General features: G+C 46.1%; 1 protein-coding gene and 1 long non-coding RNA gene across 3 annotated transcripts; one reads left to right on the forward strand and one right to left on the reverse strand.

Moving 5' to 3' along the window:
- The first annotated feature begins 6 nt into the window (after positions 1-6).
- On the forward strand, positions 7-17,530 carry RNF183 (ring finger protein 183). 2 transcript variants are annotated; one of them, XM_030858969.2, is made up of 3 exons: positions 7-1,400; positions 10,571-11,031; positions 16,403-17,530. In XM_030858969.2, the coding sequence occupies exons 2-3, from the start codon at positions 10,905-10,907 to the stop codon at positions 17,011-17,013; spliced, it is 738 nt and encodes a 245-aa protein (XP_030714829.1). In that variant the 5' UTR covers positions 7-1,400; positions 10,571-10,904; the 3' UTR covers positions 17,014-17,530. The 2 variants fall into 2 exon arrangements, with proteins under 2 accessions (XP_030714829.1, XP_060156576.1); XM_060300593.1 differs by lacking the exon at positions 10,571-11,031.
- Positions 8,834-18,114, reverse strand: LOC132597471 (uncharacterized). Its single transcript, XR_011377520.1, has 5 exons — positions 16,930-18,114; positions 13,619-14,122; positions 10,784-11,916; positions 9,855-9,934; positions 8,834-8,947 (listed from the first exon to the last, which is right to left on the reverse strand). It is a non-coding gene; the product is annotated as an uncharacterized lncRNA (long non-coding RNA).
- Positions 18,115-19,690: the final 1,576 nt, after the last annotated feature.

Raw genomic sequence — 19,690 nt, forward strand, 5'->3', positions numbered from 1 at the left:
CACAAGCCTGCTTTCCTCCAGGAAACAGTCACTCCTGCAATCAGGCAGGTCCATACCTAAGGCAGCTGAGGCCTGGAGAGTCCCTTTCTGATGAGTCCCAAAGAAAGATTTAGCATTCGTCCTCTCTGGCCCCTGCCTGTCCCTGATACCAGTGGCTGACAGCCATCTTCCTTGTCCCCTCCTGCTCCTCTTTGGGGCCACCTCCCCCACGCTGCCTCCAGTCACGAGGCAGGAGAATCTTAAGCTCGTGCAAAGCGTCAGACCTGAATTGGACTCTCCATTTCCCCATGCAGCTGGATGATCTTGGGAAAGTTATAAAACCTGTTTCCTCACTTATAATATGGAGCTTCATAATCAGACGTTTTTTACGGGGCTGTTCCAAGGATTCAACTGTGTTAAATGTCAGGCAAGCTAGTGGGTGCTTACAAATGGCAGCCGCAGCTCCTTAGCACCCGCTCTGTCCAGACTAAACGCTCACACAACACATTTACCACTCCTTCACCCGTTCTCCTTAGATGGTATTTTCTAAACCTTTAGCCACTGTTCAGCTTCCCTGTGATTCCCTAAGTTATGGATCTTTGAGCTCTGAAAGGACAAAGTGGGTGGTGGGAGAGGAAGCTGCATCGTTGAGCACCTACAGGTGGCTGAATACATGTATCCTCACTGCAGTTGTGTTATTCTCATGTCACAGATGAGGAAGCTGAGGCCCAGGGACATCCAGTCCTCTGCCCGAGGTTACACGCGTGGGGAAGAAGGGGAGAACTGAGATCTGGGCCTGGGTCTGCCTGACTTTCCTCCTCACCCCTTTGCCTCTGCATGATGTCAGAAAGTTCATTTTAGAAATTTGTAGGCCATGACATTGTGTATTTTCTGGACCAGTTATTAACTTTTTGGCTCCAAGGAGATCCTCCTGGCCAGGTGCCTGGGAGCAGTAGACAGGTGTCTCGGGGAAAGTCCTAGCAAATCCTGAACTATTAGCGCTACAGGTTAGCCTTTCTTCTAGAAGGAAGACAGAAAATCCAAGGGAGTGGTTGGGAGGGGTCCCAGGAAAGGGGAACAGCAGGAATATATGTGAGAAAATAGAAGGGCTCTGATGAAGTAGCCCAGTTCTATTACCAATAAAATTGTTTCCCAGGCTTCCCTGGTGGCGCAGTGGTTAAGAATCTGCCTGCCAACGCAGGGGACACGGGTTCGAGCCCTGGTCCGGGAAGATCCCACATGCCGTGGAGCAACTAAGCCCATGCGCCACAACTACTGAAGCCCATGTGCCTAGAGCCCGAGCTCCGCAACAAGAGAAGCCACCACAATGAGAAGCCCGTGCAGTACAATGAAGAGTAGCCCCCGCTCGCCACAACTGGAGAAAGCCTGCATGCAGCAACAAAGACCCAACGCAGCCAAAGGTAAATAAAAATAAATAAATGTTTCCCTACACTCTATACATGCTTGCTATAAAAATTCCTTATCTGTGCATTTTAAGTAGAAAATAGATTAATAAATCCAAATGTATTATAGGATTTTTCAGTCTTGTATGCTCTAATCAGGTACTCTCAGCACCTAAGATACAGGCTGCTAAAATGCATTCATTTGTGCATTGAACACTTCATTTTAGAGGCTATTCCTCTAAAACCATATAAAGGAATTTTCCAAAGACACTTGACTTTTTCTTTTTTTTTTTTCCTTTTTTGGCCACGGTGCGTGGCGTGCAGGATCTTAGTCCCCCTACCAGGGATCAAACCCACGTTCCCTGCAGTGGAAGCGTGGAGTCTTTATCACTGGACCACCAGGGAAGTCCAAGTTTTTTCTAGGAAAGTATATAAACCCTTGGAATCTGGCCAATTAAATTTTTTAAAAAAATTATATATTTACTTATATAAGTTGAAAATATTTATATATTTAAGGAAAAATGCATGGTGATTATTAATGACCTTTTAATTTATTTTTTGGTGGCTTATAAGAGGACATTTATTTTTACTAAAGGTTAAAAATAACCTGGAAAAGAGTGATTATTTTCTTTAAAATAGCTACCAGCAAGTACTGTGATGCAGTGAATATCATCGGTATCCCCAAGTATCAGACAAGTCCCCATTATCACTATCTTCCTGAACAGTGATTATTAAAGAAGGTTCCCCAGGAGTTCTGAGTTTACAGTCATTGAAACAGAAATAATGTCCGATCTTTTAGCTGTAGCAGCAGAAATGTACCTTCACATGTGTGTTTTCAGCACTGGTATTGAGAGACGTGTTGTTTTCAGTCTGTAACAGCCTTCATTTTGACACAGGAATGGCAAGTATAGAACTCAGGTCACTTGTTTTTTTAATATTTATTTATTTATTTGGCTGCACCGTGTCTTAGTTGCAGCACACGGGATCTTTCGTTGCAGGGTGCGGGCTCTTTGTTGCGGCACAGGCATCTCTCTAGTCGTGGTGCTAGGGCTCTCTAGTTGTGGCTCACGGGCTCTAGAGCACGCAGGCTCAGTAGTTGAGGCGCAGGGGGCTTAGTTGCCCCGCAGCATGTGGGATCTTAGCTCCCAACCAGGGATTGAACCCACGTCCCCTGCATTGGAAGGCGGATTCTTAACCACTGAACCACCAGGGAAGCCCCCACTTGTTTTTTTTAATCTTTTAACACTGAGATAAAGGAACTTAGCTTTTTCTGAATGGCCTTTTTAAAGCATAATTATCAAAGAACAGCTTCATCATTAAAACACAGCAGACTGTTAGTTGTTCCTGCAATGGGCACTTCTTAGCACGGGCAGTCCAGCTAAGACAGCATTCCCAGCTAGGCACAGCCATAAGAATAAGTTGGTTTCAGTGGAGTGTGATTGGAAGTGATGTAACTTCCACCCTATTAGATCAAAAGGAGTATGTTTGTCCAGGATTTCCCCTCTGAGTCCCTTCCCACTAGGTGGGATGCAGACTGCCAGCAACGGCTTCAGCTATTCAGATTAGGACAAGATGATGCAACAAGAAGAAAGAAGGAACCTGGGGCCCCAAATAACCTCCAGGAGCTGAGCTGTTCCAACAGCCTGACCAGCTGTACTGTGACTTGAAAGAGAACTTCATTCTTTTTAAGCCACACACACACACACACACACACACACACACACACACATATAAACTTTTAATTCAAGTTTAGCCATCACAGAGTTTCATATGTCTTAAGTTTATAGCTGGCAGAATTTTCTTAAACTGAACACACTCTAGTAACCTAGATGAAGCAGCATAATACATCCAGGAACGCAGATGGCCTCCCTCATACTCCCCTTCAGAACTATCAGCCAAGGGATTTATAACAGCATAAATCGGTTTTGTCTGCTTTTCTACTTTATATAAGTAGAATCATATTGTAGTAGACGGAAGATATGGCCACAAGCTTCTCCCATCCCTGTATGTGTGACCCTTCGCAAAGTAACTTCTCATTAATAGCTGGGATCTATTTTCCCAGCCCTTGAATCTGTGACAGCCTTTGACTTGGTTTGACCAACAGAATGCAGAAGAACGAATGCTATGCAAGTCTGAGGCTCAGCCTTAGAGAGAGCTTGCCGCTTCACTTTCACCCTCTTGGAAAGCTACTCCGAGGCTGCCATGTCAGGGAGTGACCTAGGCCCTGTGGAGAAGAACCCAGTACCACCACACATGTGAACAAGGTCACCTTGGACCTTCCAGCCCTGCCAAACCTGCAGCTGAATGCAGCCATAGATGAAATCAGAAGAGAAACTGCGCAGCTAGCCCACAGAATCATGAAAAACAATAAATTGTTTTAAGACTAAGTTTTGGGACAGTTTGTTATCCAGCAGTAGAGTTAGGTGGAACAATGTGTGCGCTTAATTTTCGTCAGGCTTCTTGGGCTCAACATGTTTGTGAGATAGCTTGACATTGTTTGATAGTATTCTACTGTGTGACAATATTATAATTTATCCACTTAACTACTGATGGGCATATGGCTGTTTCTAGTTTGGGGCTCTTATAGTTGGTGTTGCTATGAACATTCCATTAGCATGTCATCTGGTGAAATATGCAGGCATTGTATTCACCGTATAACCAGGGGAGGCCATTCTGGGCCATAGGGTAGAGTGCATGACCAGCTTTAGTAGATACCACCTCTTTTCCAAAAAGTTTGCCACAGGTCACACTCCCACCAGCTGTGGAGGACCTTCGGCAGAGTTTCCGTTGTTCCGTACCCTTGCTAACACTTTGCGCTCTTAAACTTTGCAAGCCTCAGTTTTAAAGATGAGTGTGAAGACTGTACGAGGGAAGTGTCAGCTCCACGGGCCAACATTAGAAAGAAGCTGGACCAGCTGGTCTTGATTATACCTTTCTTCCTGACACCTCCAGTTAAGAGGCCAGAATTTTAACAGTAAAACCTTACATGCTCTATACAAACTACTTTCACAATCATAATTTCATCTGAGTCTTCCAATAAAATAACACTGGTGTCAACTAGCACTGCATGTTCAGGTGCTGAACTCGCAGTCCATCCAGAAATAGTCTTTTGGAAACCAGCCACCTTCACATGACTAATAAACTTGTACACATTTAAAATGGGGCTGCATGAAATGTTGTCCATGATTCACCCTAAGTGAAAAACACAGGTGACAAAACAGCCCCATACAGCCTCATCCCATTTTGGTAAAAATGTATCTGCACATATGTCTATGTTTGGTAAAAATAAATCTGCACATTCATAGATGAAGTTCTGGAAGAAATAGAGCAAAAATGTTAACAGTGTTAGCTCTGGGTATTGAGTTTAAAGATGAATTTATCTTCTACTTTATGCCTTTTTTTTTGTAATAAGGATGAATCAGTTTCATTTTAAAAACTTAATTATTTTTGAAATAGATAACTCATTCACATAGTCACAATCAAGAGTGCAAGAGTTTATACATTAAAGCCTCCCTCTCATCCACGTCTGCCTTCCATCTGGCTCCCTCCAGAGGTAACCAGTGTTACCAGCATCTACTGTACTCTTTCAGAGACATTTCATGCATATTCTACAAGCAAATACATAAATTTGTTATTTCCTTTGTCACTTTTATGATCAAAAACAAGACTATTTTCATTTTGAAGAAAAGGTTGTAGAAGACTATTTTATGATGTGGAAAGATAAGCGGAAAGGCTACAAAACAGTATGACATATTTTATAATAATGTATGAAAAAATTTTGCATTTAAAATACTTATAAAGAGACTGAAAGGCTATACACTGAAAGGCTATGATAAACATACCTTTGTCCAGAAAGAATTTTTCTTTGTTTCTAATTACCATCCATAGAAAAGTTCTTATTGTGAAACCATAATTCAAATTTCATACTGAAGATTCTATGACCCATTTGTTTGAACCATGTGATAATTAGAATACAATAATATAATTACAAAAAACCACTTTGAGTTGCCTCTCATCCAGAAGATGTTATTTTTACAGTCTTATTTATTGTGGAGAGGGCTTTATTCACATTGTTGGGATCCTGAGCTTTATTTTTTCGGTGGTCATCTCTGCATGTAGGATTTTGGGTGAGTTTATTTCCTCCTTATAGGTGACAGTGTGGCCTGGTTTTAGGGCGTGGACTCCAGCACCACCATGCCTGGTTCAAATCCCAGTCTGCCGCTCCTTAGCCTCACGACCTTGGGCAAGAGACTTAATCTGCGTCTCAGTGCCGTCATCTGTGCAATGGAGACGGTATGATGGCAGCACCTACTCACAGAGTTGTCATCAGGGATGTCATACGATTCAGGTAGAGCCCCTCGAATAGTGCCTAGCATTGTTCCTAAGTGTCAGTGTTATATTCATCTGAGTTGCCTAATTTTTCCATATTGGACATGTACTACAATAAAAGTTAAAGAATAAACTCCCATGAGAGAAGGGAAACTAGACAGATGTAGAGACGAGCACAAATGAGAAAGTGCCATAGAGAAGAGTGCGAACCATGAGGCCCCGGGAGCCCAGCGAGGGGGGAGGGGCCCGGCTTTTTGATTTCGACTAAAAGCCCCGGGAAAGGATCCCTCTGTCGGTACTGCAAGCTGAGCATTCCAAGAGCAGAGATGGACTTTGGTCCAGGAGCATTCTCTCCGGGCATTTGGAGAAGGCCTTTGAGACCTTCCTGGAAGCTGCCCTGGCCCTTCCTTGTACAAACGGCCTCTTGCAACTTTTTGCCACTGTCTTCCCGGCAGGGGTCATGTGGAGAAAGGCTTCAGAGTAAGTGTCAGGACTTACCTGGCTGTGCCTGGCCCAACTCACTCCAAGGACCTTCAGGGGGCAGTTATTGCCACCCTGATGTGGCGGCAAGTCTGGGGGACTGGAAGACAAGATGCTTCATTCACAGCCCAGCTGGAGGAAGAACCGTCCAATTGCAGTTCTGTGTTTCTAAACACACCAGGTGGCATAGGCAGGAGGCCTGCTGTCCTGTGTCCTCAGCCTGGGAACCCTCTGCCTGGGGACAGAGAGGGGAGGGGAAGGCAGATGAAGGGAGAGGAGGAAAGCGCAGGGCTAGGAGCTGGAGGCCCTGGGGTCCAGCCTTAGCTCTGATGTTTCGCATTGATGTTAGCTGGGATAAATTCTTAATTTCATCAAAATCCAATCACTCCTCACAGAATCCCTTGAATTGATCTGGGAATAACAATGCCAGATGTGACCTGCTTGATGAAAGGAATTATGTGAACTACTTTATATTTGAAAGAATATCTAGATCCTGTAGTTCCTGCTAAGTCTGAGGTAAACGAGGGCTGGGAAATAGTGTTATATCAGTGTTTCTAAATTTATTCAATTGACACATTTTTAAAATAAAATAAAATAAAATAATAAAACAGTTCATAATCCTTATCCACAATGCTTAAAATCCCCCCGTTCTGGAGACAAAGGTTTTTTTTTTTTTTTTTGCGGTATGCGGGCCTCTCACTGTTGTGGCCTCTCCCGTTGCGGAGCACAGGCTCCGGACGCGCAGGCTCAGCGGCCATGGCTCACGGGCCCAGCCGCTCCGTGGCATGTGGGATCTTCCCAGACCGGGGCACGAACCCGTGTCCCCTGCATCGGCAGGCGGACTCTCAACCACTGCGCCACCAGGGAAGCCCTGGAGACAAAGGTTTTTTTCATTAAATTTGGTGCCAAAATTGACCTGATGTTGCTTATTCTTTGGGGTATCAATCTTTATAATAAATTGCAGAATATTAATAAAATAAAATAAATTGCAGAATATTAATGCATTTGATTACCAGGTGCTGCCTCAGGTCTCACTAGTATATGGTAAATGCATCATATTATCTTCCTAAAATATGAAAAATTCTGAAACACATCTGGCCCCAAGGGTTTTGCATGAGGATTGTGACGTGTAAAACAAACTCAGATGCTGCACACAGGAAATGGGGAGGGAGGGACGGTGTCCATTCCCAGGCTGAGATTCACCCAGCCCTGTCTGGGACATCTTCTTCCTGGTGTCAGATCCTTGAGAAGTCTTTAAGAACCTGAAGACAAATGTACCCGGGATGAGTCAAGGAGCATATACTGGGGATATTTTTCCTAAATTAGTCCTCATACTTCAGTGTGTCTCTGAATCCCCCTGGGGATCTAGTGAAAATGCAAATTCTGATTCAGTAGGTCTGGAATAGGCCTGAGCTGCTGCATTCCTATCAATCTCCAGGTGATGCCTCTGCTGCTGGGACTGTTCTGGCCTCCGGATAAGCCTAAGGCATGGCTCCAAGTGATAACAGTGTGGTGCCCCACAGGGAGAGCTGCCCCCTGCCCTTGGCGGGGGTGGGAGCTCGCTCAACACTGATCACCTGACCAAAACCTGCCTCGTCACCGCCTTTTCTCCATCCTCCGCTGCCCATTTACTGCCTCTGCTGCCTCTTCCTCCCTGCATGGTTCATGCCACCCTCCGCCTCCATCCCCGACCTTGGCTGGGCCTCCCCAAGTCTCATGACTCTTCACTCACCCGGTTCCAAGGTACTGCTTAGACGAGGTGCTTTTCCAGCTGACTGACCTCACCTCCGAAGCATGAACTAAATTAGTTCAACTCTCAAATTCCTGAGATGGCTCACTATCTCTCCTGGGTATCTCCCCGGAAAATTTTCCACTGTTTGCAAAGTACTCCCTAGCCCTGACCACCCAGAGATATTAATGATAATGCATTTGCTCAGTAGACAAGCAGTGACCCGGGAAAGGGCCATGGGTTATTTTATTTTTATGTCAATGCTTGCAATGCCCTGACTGATTTCTTACACACCCTCCTTGCTTCTTTTTAAGTTCTGGATTCCCGGGTTGCAGAAAACTCAGACTTCCTTGTTTTCCAAGTGAATTTTCTGATTGCAAAAGTAATACATATTTATTAATAAAAGTTTAGAAAATATAGTTAAGAAGAAAATGTCAATACCAGTACACTTAGCATGCAGAGATAACCATTGGCACATTTTGTCTCATGGGCTTTCAGGCTTTATATATAAATTTTGTTTTACAAAATCTGGATCATACATATAACATTTTGTAACTGCTTTGCCCCCCTCCCTTTATAGTATATTGTGACCATTTTCACAGATCAATAAAAATTCTTCTGCAATAGCATTTTAAATAAGGGACTTCCCTAGCGGTCCAGTGGTTAAGACTTCACGCGTCCACCACAGGGAGCGTGTGTTCAATCCCAGGCCAGGAATAGAATGAAGGCCAAATACACATATATTTCTTATTATAAATCACAATATCACACATACCTTTTGGATACTTACAGGGAATTATATTATTACGTAAAAGTGTATAAACTTCTTCATGGTTCGCATGAGTTGCCAAACCAGAAAGCATGGCTTCCAAACTCTCAAATACGAACCAGATCCTTTGGGCTGAATCAGTGTCTTGAATTCTCACTAACCTTAGTTAACCAGAAGTGATACTGGAAAGCAGGGCGTTCTAGGTCTGAGAGGGAATTCCAGGCCACCAGGTCATGCCTTGAGGCATCCCTCTGTCTCCTAATCAGAAAGAGGAAAAATGCTTAGAGGTCTTTGTTAGGGATCTACAACTTCCCAAAGAACACAGCTATTTTTCAGACAATTCAAGGCTAATCTAAATCCTGCAATCATTTTGGCATTTATTTTTCCAGCCAATATTTATATATTTAAAATGAAGGGATTAGGGGAACTTCCTGGCTGTCCACTGGTTAGGACTCAGCGCTTCCACTGCAGGGGGCCCGGGTTCAATCCCAGTTCAGGGAACTAAGATCCCGCATGCCTTGAGGTGCGGCCAAAAAAAAAAAAACCAAACAACAACAAATGAAGGGATTAGATCAATAAGCGAATGGTTAAGTAATCTGTGGTACAGCCATTCAATGAAATATGATACAACCATTAAAAAACTGAAAAAGCTCTTTATGCACTAATACAGAATGATATCTCAGATACATCGTTAAGTGCAAAAAGCGAGGTGTAGAGCCATGTATACCAAATGCACATTTGTGTAAAAAGGAGGGACAGGGATACATAGATATTTTGACATAGGAGTTTTGCTTGTGTATTCATAAAGCGTCTTTGGAAAGATACACAAGAAACTGATGGCATAATTCCTTAATTTTTAGGGAAATTAGGTAGCTGGGAGAACAACTTTTCGTTGCAAAATGAAACCTCTTGTGCTGAACATGCAAATGTATTACCTCTTCTAAAATAAAAATTTTAAAACACAAAATAAGGGGACTAGGGCATTTGATTACATCCTAAAATACATTTATTTCTGTTTATTCTCCAAACCCCAATTTAAATGGTCAGTAAAGGAATAAAAGAAGAGGACCATATGTACAGAGAATAGGAGAGGGAACAAAAGATGGATCGTATGAACACACTTTTGGGAGACAGTGAGGCAACGGCACAGATTTCAGAGTCATACTTGCAGTCCCAGCTCTTTAACTTGCTTCTCATGAGCTCTTGGGTAAACCCCTTACTTGCTTTGAGCTTCTGATTCCTTATCTGTGGAAGAGTAAGGACAAGTCATTTATTTTATGTGATCCATATTGCGCCTTGTGGGAGTGTTGGGAGGATTCATTGCCCCAGATCAGAAGCATTTAATAAAGCACATAAACTGCTATTATTACTTTTAATGATAGCAGCGGGCTTTAGCTAATATTATGTTAATGTTTGTCAGTCTGATAGGAAAAATAGCAGTATCTTATTTAAAATCTGAATTTCTCTAATTATAAATGAGGTTGAACAATTACATATATATTCCACCTGTATTTCTTTTTCTGTGATTTGCCTGATCATCTCTTGATAATAGTTAACATTTACTGCATGTTACTGTGTACCAGGCACTGTGTTATGATCTCTGCATGCATTATCTCATTTAACCTGTGGATCAAATAGGTAAAATTATTATGCCCATTTTCAGCTGAGAAAAATAATATTTAGAGAAATTAATTTGCTCAAGTCTCCATCACTAGTAAGTAGAGTCTGGATTCTGAGCGAGGACTTGACTCTGACCCAGAAATCTGACTTGATCGAGAACCCAGGCTCTTCAGGCTTATGCTTCAGTGACTCTCCCCTAATGGTTTTTCTTTTGGATTAAATAATTTTCTCAATATTTTGCAAGTGCCCTTTGTATTTTAGTTGCAGGGCGCAGAGTAGGAAAGGGTCGATCTGCGCCGAAGGGCAGAAGTGGCATCAGAGACAACCTGCCTGCCTGTCAACTGCCCATAAGGCTGTGTGTGAGCCAAGGCGGTGCAGTCAGAGGTGATGCAGGAGACCAACCGGGTGCAGAACAGAGGCCTGCAAAGATGAGTGGACTTCGACCCCCTTAGAGAGAAAGCAAGAGTGACTCACAGGAGGAAGATGAAACCAAAGCTTCCAGGCTGTCCCTGGTAGGCTCAGACAGTCCAAAGGCAGCAGAGGGAAGGAGAGAAAGTCCTGAGATGGAGAGCTGGCCAAGAGCTTCCTGAAGACCATGCAAATGAGGCACGCCCACAGCTGCCTGGAAACCAGGCCGGGAGAAGTCAGAGCCCAGAGCACATGCTGCAGGGCCGTGCTAGGCAAAGGAGCTGGAGGAGGTGGAGGAGGCACCAAGGGAGCAGGTAAGGAACCAGGGAGGGTCGTGGAGGGACGGCTCACAGGGCCCTGCATCCTGAGAGGCAGCATCGTCCACCGACCGGGTGAACGCTGTCCTGGGAGGCAGGGCTCCTGGGATCATCTTTCAAGCTCAGCCATTCTTTAGCTGTGAAGCCCTGGGCAAGTCACTTCACCATTCTGAGCCTTGATGTTCCCATCTATAAAATGAATGTAAAAATAGCATGCTACCTGTGTATTGAGCATCTGCTGTGCTTTGCTGGGCACGTAACAGTCATTATCCCCTCCTCACAGCAAGCTCATAAGGTGAGATCATTAGCCTATATTACAGAGGAAAACAAAGCTCGGAGAGGTTAAGCCATTTGTCTAAGACCTCACAGCAAAAAAGTCTGGTTCCATAGCTGCACACTGTCGACTCCTGATCCTGCTTCCTTCAGAGGGTGGTTTTACAGAATCAAATGGTCTATGCAAATGGAAAAAAAAATTGCAAAAGGCAAATTATACCATCAAGATGTGAGTTACCACACTTAGACCCCGGCCAGGACTGAGGCCCTTTGTAAACTGGGAAGTCCTATAAAAATGCTAGTTCTTCACCTCTCTCCTCTGGAGGTTGAAAGTATTGGGGTGATGCTACAGACAATGGATATTTGGCTGACTGACCTGCTCACAGACTGAGGCGATGTCTTTGGGGTGGTATTGGGATGTCCTGGCTTGAGAGTGAGTCGTTGGTGGTTAAGTGGCCAGAGTCCCTCCTGGCGACAGACTCTGAAGCCACAGACAAGGCCTGAGGTGACCATGGCAGATAAGGGCCCAGGTGCTGATTCAACAGTGATCATCCCTCCTCTTGAGCATCCCTTTACAGCTTTGGCCATGGAACTTCAGAAAACAGAAGCCTGCTTTGTGGGGAGGGGAAGATCTTTAAGGGTAGTAAGCTTAGTGCAATAAAGTTAGAATAAAGTTCAAATTTTCAGGCAAGAGAATGAAAAACAAACAAACTAACAAACCTATAATCTTACCCCCAGAGACAACCACTGTTGACATTTCAGTGTTTGTTTTTCCACACATTTTTTCCCATTGCACACATATATTGAAAAATTAGATCATACTGTAATATGTTGGGGGTTTTTTTGGGGTTTTTTTGCGGTACACGGGCCTCTCACTGTTGTGGCCTCTCCCGTTGCGGAGCACAGGTTCCAGACGCGCAGGCCCAGCGGCCATGGCTCACAGGCCCAGCCGCTCCACGACATGTGGGATCTTCCCGGACTGGGGCACGAACCCGTGTCCCCTGCATCGGCAGGCGGACTCTCAGCTACTGTGCCACCAGGGAAGCCCTGTAATATGGTTTTATTACTGGTTCTTTTCACTTAATGACATGTCATGAATGTATTTCCATATCAATAGATGTTTTATCACATCATTTAAAGGCTGCAGAATGTCTCTTTGTATGGATGGAGCAGAATTTATTTAATAAGTGTCCTACTATTGGATAATTAGGCAGTTTTCAATTTTTAACCATTAGAGCCGTGCTTTCTACTCAAATCTTGGCACAGGTCCTGGATTATTTCCACAGGATAAATTACCAGTGGGGGAACTGCTGAATCAAGGTTATGTATATTTTAAGGCCTTTGATAAATACTAAAGGTCTGCTTCTGACACACTCTGGAATTCAGGGGCTCCTCAAAGCTCAATGCAGAAAATTTCATGGCCTCAAAGTCAGCCTGGAGCCTTCCTCTCTCTCAAATCCATTTGCAGGGATAATGCAACCACCTCATATATAGTCTTTACTGGGTGCCAGGCTCTGTCTAAGAGCTTTACCCTCTGAGGCACCACTTTTAACTTCCTCTTCAGAAGAAACTGAAGAACAGAGAGGTTAAACAGTTCACTTGGAATCACAGCCCTAACAAGCAGTGTGTTGGGGGTCAATAGCCTTGACAACCTGGTTCTAGAATCTATGCTGTCCACTGCTTCTTGGAAAGTATATTTAATTGCATCTGCAAAGATATCTTTCACCCATCCCTTTGATCTTCTCCACCAACACCTCACATGCATCAAGCCCCACCATCCCAACCTGGACCATGGCTAGAGCCCCTAACTGGTCTTCCATTTCCACTCATCCCTTTCACTCTGTCTTCTGCTCTGCAGCTGGAATGTTGCTTTAAAAATGGAAACAGGGGCTTCCCTGGTGGCTCAGTGGTTGAGAGTCTGCCTGCCGATGCAGGGGACACGGGTTCATGCCCCGGTCCGGGAAGATCCCACATGCCACAGAGCGGCTGGGCCCGTGAGCCATGGCCGCTGAGCCTGCGCGTCCGGAGCCTGTGCTCCGCAACAGGAGAGGCCACAGCAGTGAGAGGCCCGTGTACCGCAAAAAAAAAAAAAATGGAAATAGGATCAGGTCACCCCCCCCAACCCCCGAACCCTGCCGGCAAGCACATACATACACACACGCTCAGCCCTAGAATAAAACCCAGATGCATCCCCCAGCCTCCAGGGCAGCCTCTCTGGCTTCTTAAAAGCCACTTCTCCATCCAGACCCACCCACTACACCCCAGTCACCCGGCCTCCTTTCACTTCCTCAACGACAGAGCTTTTTCTCACCTTAAGGCTTTGACACGTGCTGTTCCCTTGAGCTCGAATGCTCTTCTTCCACCCTGCAGGGCTGGATTCTTCTCATCCTCTGGTCTTGGCTTTCATATCATCTCTCTGGAGAAAGCTTCCCTGGTGATCTCACCTGAAGCAACAAGTCCCCTAAGCCCATTTTCCTTTTTGTCCTTTATAGTATTAATTAAAATTGTGTATTTATTGCCCATTACTCATTAAATGTCTCTTTCCCTCACTAGACTCTAAATGTCATGAGGTCAAAGACCATGTCTATTTTGTTCCCCATTATTTACCCAGTGCCTAGCACAGCACCTGGCATGTGGCGAGCTCTCATTAACTCAATGACTGCTCGTAGAAAGGACGAATTGTCCACAGAGGGAGGCATTCATTGGTGAGGATCTTTGGCAAAGTATCCGAGCTTCAGCCAGAGCTGTTCCACCCTCCTCCTCCATGTCTTCACTTCCTCTTCCCTGTCCCGAAGCAGTGGCAGAGGTCTAGGGTCTAGAAGGAAACCAGGAAGCCATGGGTGAGAATGTAAGCAGGTTTTGCTGCAGGCGCCAACTCAGTCAGGGTAGATGATGTCATATCGGGGGCACAAGGGAGACTCATTACCCCCAAGGCCCCCCTGCACAGTTCCTGGATTCCTACCATGAGAGACTTCTGGCCATGAGGAATCTCCTAGTGAAAGGCAAACACTCACTATCCAGTTAATAACACACATCCAGCAGGTGGACTGAATGGCTGAGGGCTCTACCTTTCTGACAGCAGCATGGTGGTGGCCTGGAAGTCCAGGTGTCACCACTAACTAGTGGGTGACCTTGGGTGAGAGTCACTTCTTGCCTCCCATCTGCAAAGTGAGTGGTTAGGATGGAGAAGAGGTTTTTAAACTTCTTTTTCCTCAGAAGCTCAAGTCTTCAACTTGTTCAGATGACCAATATAAGTCAAGTGTTTCTGGGTGAAATAGGGATGTGGGGCTGGAGCGGTCCTCCTCCCTGACTCCCGCTTTTAAGTCCCAAGGGTGGTGGGAGGGCTGAGTCTTGGACTCCAAGATCTCAGCGGTCAGTGCCTGCCAGGCTGACCATCTGTGTCATCTAAGGACAAAGAAGGCAGCCGGGCTCACATGTTCTGGGTGTAGCTCCTTGGGCACATTAAGTGATCGGAAGGGGATGGGAGAGGACTTGTTGAATCTGATATTCAGAGAGTATTCAGAGACTTTAGGCTGTGCAGCAGGTGAATTTCATAGCAATTGAAGGGCAGGGCAGGCAGCCCCTTTGTTTGAGAAGGAGGTTTCAGCCATTTTAGAAAAGAAATGAGGGCCCGGGAGAGAGGAAGCCCAGAAGGCTCACTTACCCTCTCCACAATGTAGAAGAAGGAAATTGCCACCCCTGCCTTTCCAGGCCAGGGATCCCAGGTCTTGAAGAGACCGCCCACAATCTCACAGATAACTAGGCTTCCAGGGTTGGTTGTTTGCCACGCCCCAGGGGAACACGGGTCCCTCACCTCACTACCCGCCACCTGGGCAGCTCTCTGGCCTTCGCTGCAGGCAGGTGTGCTCAGGAGACTGCCGCCTGGGCTACCTGGCAGCTCCAGGTGCTGCGTGGACGCTGCTATGGAGACGTGCCCCGGGGTTGGTGGTGAGAAGGCAGTCTCCCAAAGCTTTGCAGATTCTGGAGGGGAAGAGGCTGGAGCCTCAGGCCCTTCAGGGTAGTCTGCCTGACAGCCGTAGTGCCAAGGAAGGCCAGGTGGGTGCTCTGGGAGTTTCTAGGACAAAGTGTGTGTGTGGGGGAGGAGCCAGGGGAGGCCAAACTTCGGGAGGAGGTTCTGGAAGGGCTGATCTGGGCAGGGGAGCCTCTCCATGTTTCCAGGTCAAGGGGAAAAGCCTTCCCAGAGGCCCCCTTGCCAGGCCAGTGCAGTGCCCTGCACAAAGACTGGGCCAGTGGCACTGAGGATTGGCCCTGCCGCCCAAGGGGAGGAGGGAGAGAGGGCCTGGCATTTGCCCCCAGAGGAGGGATAGACCAGGGAATTCACAAAGCCTATCTCTGGGCTAGTCAGGATCCGAGGCAGCAGGGAAGGAAATATTTGCCCTGTAGCAGGAAGCACTGACTGTGGCTCCTCTCCCTCTCCCTGGAGCCCAAGAGGCCAAGGGCAATCACGTGCAGCACAAGGAGCATTTTTATCCATTTCCAAAGCCAGGGTGCCGTCTCCTTGAGGGAGCTCGATGATCGTGGGGTGCCTGAGGCCTGGGCCCGGTAGAGGGGATGCTGCAGGAGCACCACACCTAATTCTACGGCTTAGGGACTGGGCGATCTGAAACAATCGCTTCATTTTTTTTTTTTTAATTTTTATTGGGGTATAGTTGATTTACACCTGTTAGTTTCAGGTGTACAGCAAAGTGAATCAGTTATACATATACATATATCCATCCTTTTTTTAGACTCTTTTCCCATATAGGCCATTACAGAGTATTGAGTTCCCTGTGCTATATAGTAGGTCCTTATTAATTATCTATTTTATATATAGTAATGTGTATATGTCAATCTCAATCTCTCAATTTATCTGTCCCCCCCTTACCCCCTGGTAACCATAAGTTTGTTTTCTACATTTGTAACTCTATTTCGGTTTTGTAGATAAGTTCATTTCACTTCACCTTTTGAACCTAAGTTTTTTCATCAGTGAAATGTGGGCGATAATACCTTTTAACAACCCACAGGACACAGCCTAGGGCCAATACAGGCACGGAGCTTAATGGGTGTTCCTTTGCTCCTTTTCCCTTTCTGCCAGGACATCTCCTGCCAGACCTCCCAGTGTCTGGTCTGAGGATGGCGGAGAAGCAGAGCCGGGAGCCAGAGTGCCCTGTGTGCTGGAACCCCTTCAACAACACGTTCCACACCCCCAAAGTGCTGGACTGCTGCCACTCCTTCTGCGTGGAATGCCTGGCCCACCTCAGCCTGGTGACTCCGGCCCGGCGCCGACTGCTGTGTCCGCTCTGTCGCCAGCCCACTGTGCTGGCCTCCGGACAGCCTGTCACTGACCTGCCCACGGACACTGCAGTGCTCACCCTGCTCCGCCTGGAGCCCCACCACGTCATCTTGGAAGGCCGCCAGCTCTGTCTCAAAGATGAGCCCAAGAGCCGCTACTTCCTGCGCCAGCCCCGGGCCTACACGCTGGAACTCGGCCCCGGGCCTGGGAGCCAGACTGGGCCCCCCCGGGACGTGGCCCCTACCACCATCCCCAGCCCCATCCCCAGCTCCAACCACGACTCTCTGAGGGGGTGTTTCCGCAACCCGCAGTTCCGGATCTTTGCCTACCTGCTGGCTGTCATCCTCAGCGTCACTCTGTTGCTCATCTTCTCCATCTTTTGGACCAAGCAGTTTTTTGGGGGTGTGGGGTGAGCATCTGTTCCAGACAAAGAACCACGCCTTTCTTGGTTGCTGCTGGGTATGAGGACTGCAGAGCCTCATTTGGGGTCGTCTTCCTTTGTAGTATTGTTCTTTTTTACAATCCAGGGATCGGCTAGGCTGTGCATCTGCTTCTGGGAATGGAGACAGTCCTACTATAATGAGAACCTCTGAAAGCTAATGGGAAAAGATATGAAGAGAGCTCTGGGTGTGAACCACGAGTCATGGAAGGGCCGAGAAGCAGATCTGTGATGCCAGGGCTACGTAGCATGTTGTACCAAAGGGCTGGGCGATGGCATCCAGGAACCTGACCCACTCAGACAGCAAGCTGCAATTCTTACTGGAGCTGCTTTGAACTCAGTTCACATTTTTTGGAGTTGCTCTATTATTTGTTGCTAAAAAATTTGGAAAGTGAACTTCAATTGTGAGCAAATGTGTTTGTCTTCCCCTTTCAGTTTTCTCTTTGGATGTTTTGCCACCAGTCCCAGTAAAAATGGCCTGCATTCATTAATTCATTCACTCACTCATTCAACAACCAGTTGGCTTGTCCTCTGTCAGAACTAGGGGGAGAGAAGGGTAGGATGAACCAGGGCTGGCAGAGTCCTTACCAGCAAGGAGGGCACGTTCACTCAGCTGCTTCTTGTACAAGACGACCTCTTGTCAGTGCGTGGTTTATGGAGTGTTAAGAGCAGAAAAGTTTAAAGGTGAAAGAAACCAGAGTCAGTGATCAAAAGAAATCCGGGATTTGGAGGAAAAGATTTTTATTCCTCCTGGTAGGTAGTGGGGGAGCTCTGATTCCCCTCCTCCAACCATTGTAATTCTGGCCTTGAGAGGTAAGGCAGGGAATTCCCTGGTGGCCCAGTGGTTAGGACTCTGTGCTTCCACTGCAGGGGGCACGGGTTTGATCTCTGGTCGGAGAACTAAGATCCCACATGCCGTGTCGCATGGCCAAAAAAGAAAAAAAAAGACGTAAGGCAGAAACCCCGGATAGAGTAAAAGCCTTAGTTCCCATCCCAGGCCATGCAGGCAGGGGATTCTGGTTTTCATTTTGCATGACAGAATCTAGGAACCAAGGAAAACTAGATAGAATTTGGATGCTGCTTGACTACGGGTTGCCACCTCTGCAGTATCTAAAACCCTGATTTCTTCTTCACTTTTAATACTGCCTGGTGGCTCAGGGCTCTGAAACAATCTCAAAGCGGTTAAAACACCAACACAAAAAGATAACATTTTGTTTTTTGGGATTTGTAGAATACGCTTTCAGAGGCCAGAAATTGGTTTTATTTGCTCTAAATAACATTTTGTAAGTTTAATGAAACCAGCTTCTATAAACTCTTAGGGGTCTTAATGTACAAGATATTCCAAAATAGTTAAGACATACATACTTCATGTTTAGTAAAACCAAACAGTCTTAAGCTCCACTGTGAAGAAAAAGTTCTCCATTACGAAATTGGAAAGCCGCCTACATATCCTGCCAGGGGACTAGCATCTACCTCTCCATTTGCACCATTGAAGATAATTATACTAATGCTGGGACTGGATGTCTCCTCACTGACTTCATTTCTTTACACATCCTTGCTCCTTAACTCTTGTGCTGGGTAAATTAGGCAATGATCTCACCATGTTCTCAGAGCCAATGACGAACAGAGAGGAGCCGGGGGAAGTTCAGGGAAGAACACTTGCCTCTGTACTAGGGACTACTGCTTCCGAGTTAAGCAGGCTTCGTCGCAGACGAAATTGATGCTCCCCAAGTTTAGTTACCTTGTTCAAGGTCACCCAGCTAGCATGTGGTGGAGGCCTTTCAGTCAAAATAGAACACTCTTGGAGTGACTGATTCACCAAATAAGACACAGCTTTGAGTCTTCTGGGATAGGGAAGGATATAGTTAACATTGTGGCATCTTCTGTCTTCACATTCAACAGTTCTAACGTTGGGCAGTGCCGTCCTTCTAGAGAGCATTTAGGAATCTCTGGTACCCGATGCAGGGGTGGGTTGTGCTTCTGGCTGTGAGTGCCTTAGAGGTCAGGGATGCTAAGACATGCTGCAATGCTGAAGACATTTCTACACAGCAAAGTATCATCTGTCCCAAGATGCAAATAGTTTCCTGTTGAATAACACTATAGGCTCCTTGCAAGTTCACAAGGTAGAAGTGGTAAAATTAACTCCCTTTGGCATGAAGTCAGAGTAAGAGATGCAGTGACTCCTCAAAAGGGCAGTATAAATGGTAGAGTGGGCTTTCCCCGTAAGTGGTCTGAGGTGACCAAGAAGTTCAAATCTTCATGTTCACTTTAAGAACACTCGTGAAACCGTCCAGGCCATTAAGGGTATGCACATCCGAAAAGCCACCAAGTATCTGAAGGATGTCACTTTACAGAAGCAATGTGTGCCATTCCGTCATTACAATGGTGGAGTTGGTAGGTGTGCCCAGGCCAAACAGTGGGGATGGATGCAGGGTCAGTGGCCCAAAGAGTGCTGAATTTTTACTGCACATGCTCAAAAATGCAGAGAGTAATGCTGAACTTAGATGCAGATTCTCTGGTCATTGAGCACATCCAGGTGAACAAAGCCCCCAAGGTGCCGCGCAGGATTTACAGAGCTCATGGTCGGTTCAACCCATACATGAGCTCTCCCTGCCACACTGAGATGATCCTTACTGAAAAGGAACAGATTG

Source organism: Globicephala melas, chromosome 6 (assembly GCF_963455315.2).
Source record: "Globicephala melas chromosome 6, mGloMel1.2, whole genome shotgun sequence".
NCBI classification, from domain to species: Eukaryota; Metazoa; Chordata; class Mammalia; order Artiodactyla; family Delphinidae; genus Globicephala; species Globicephala melas.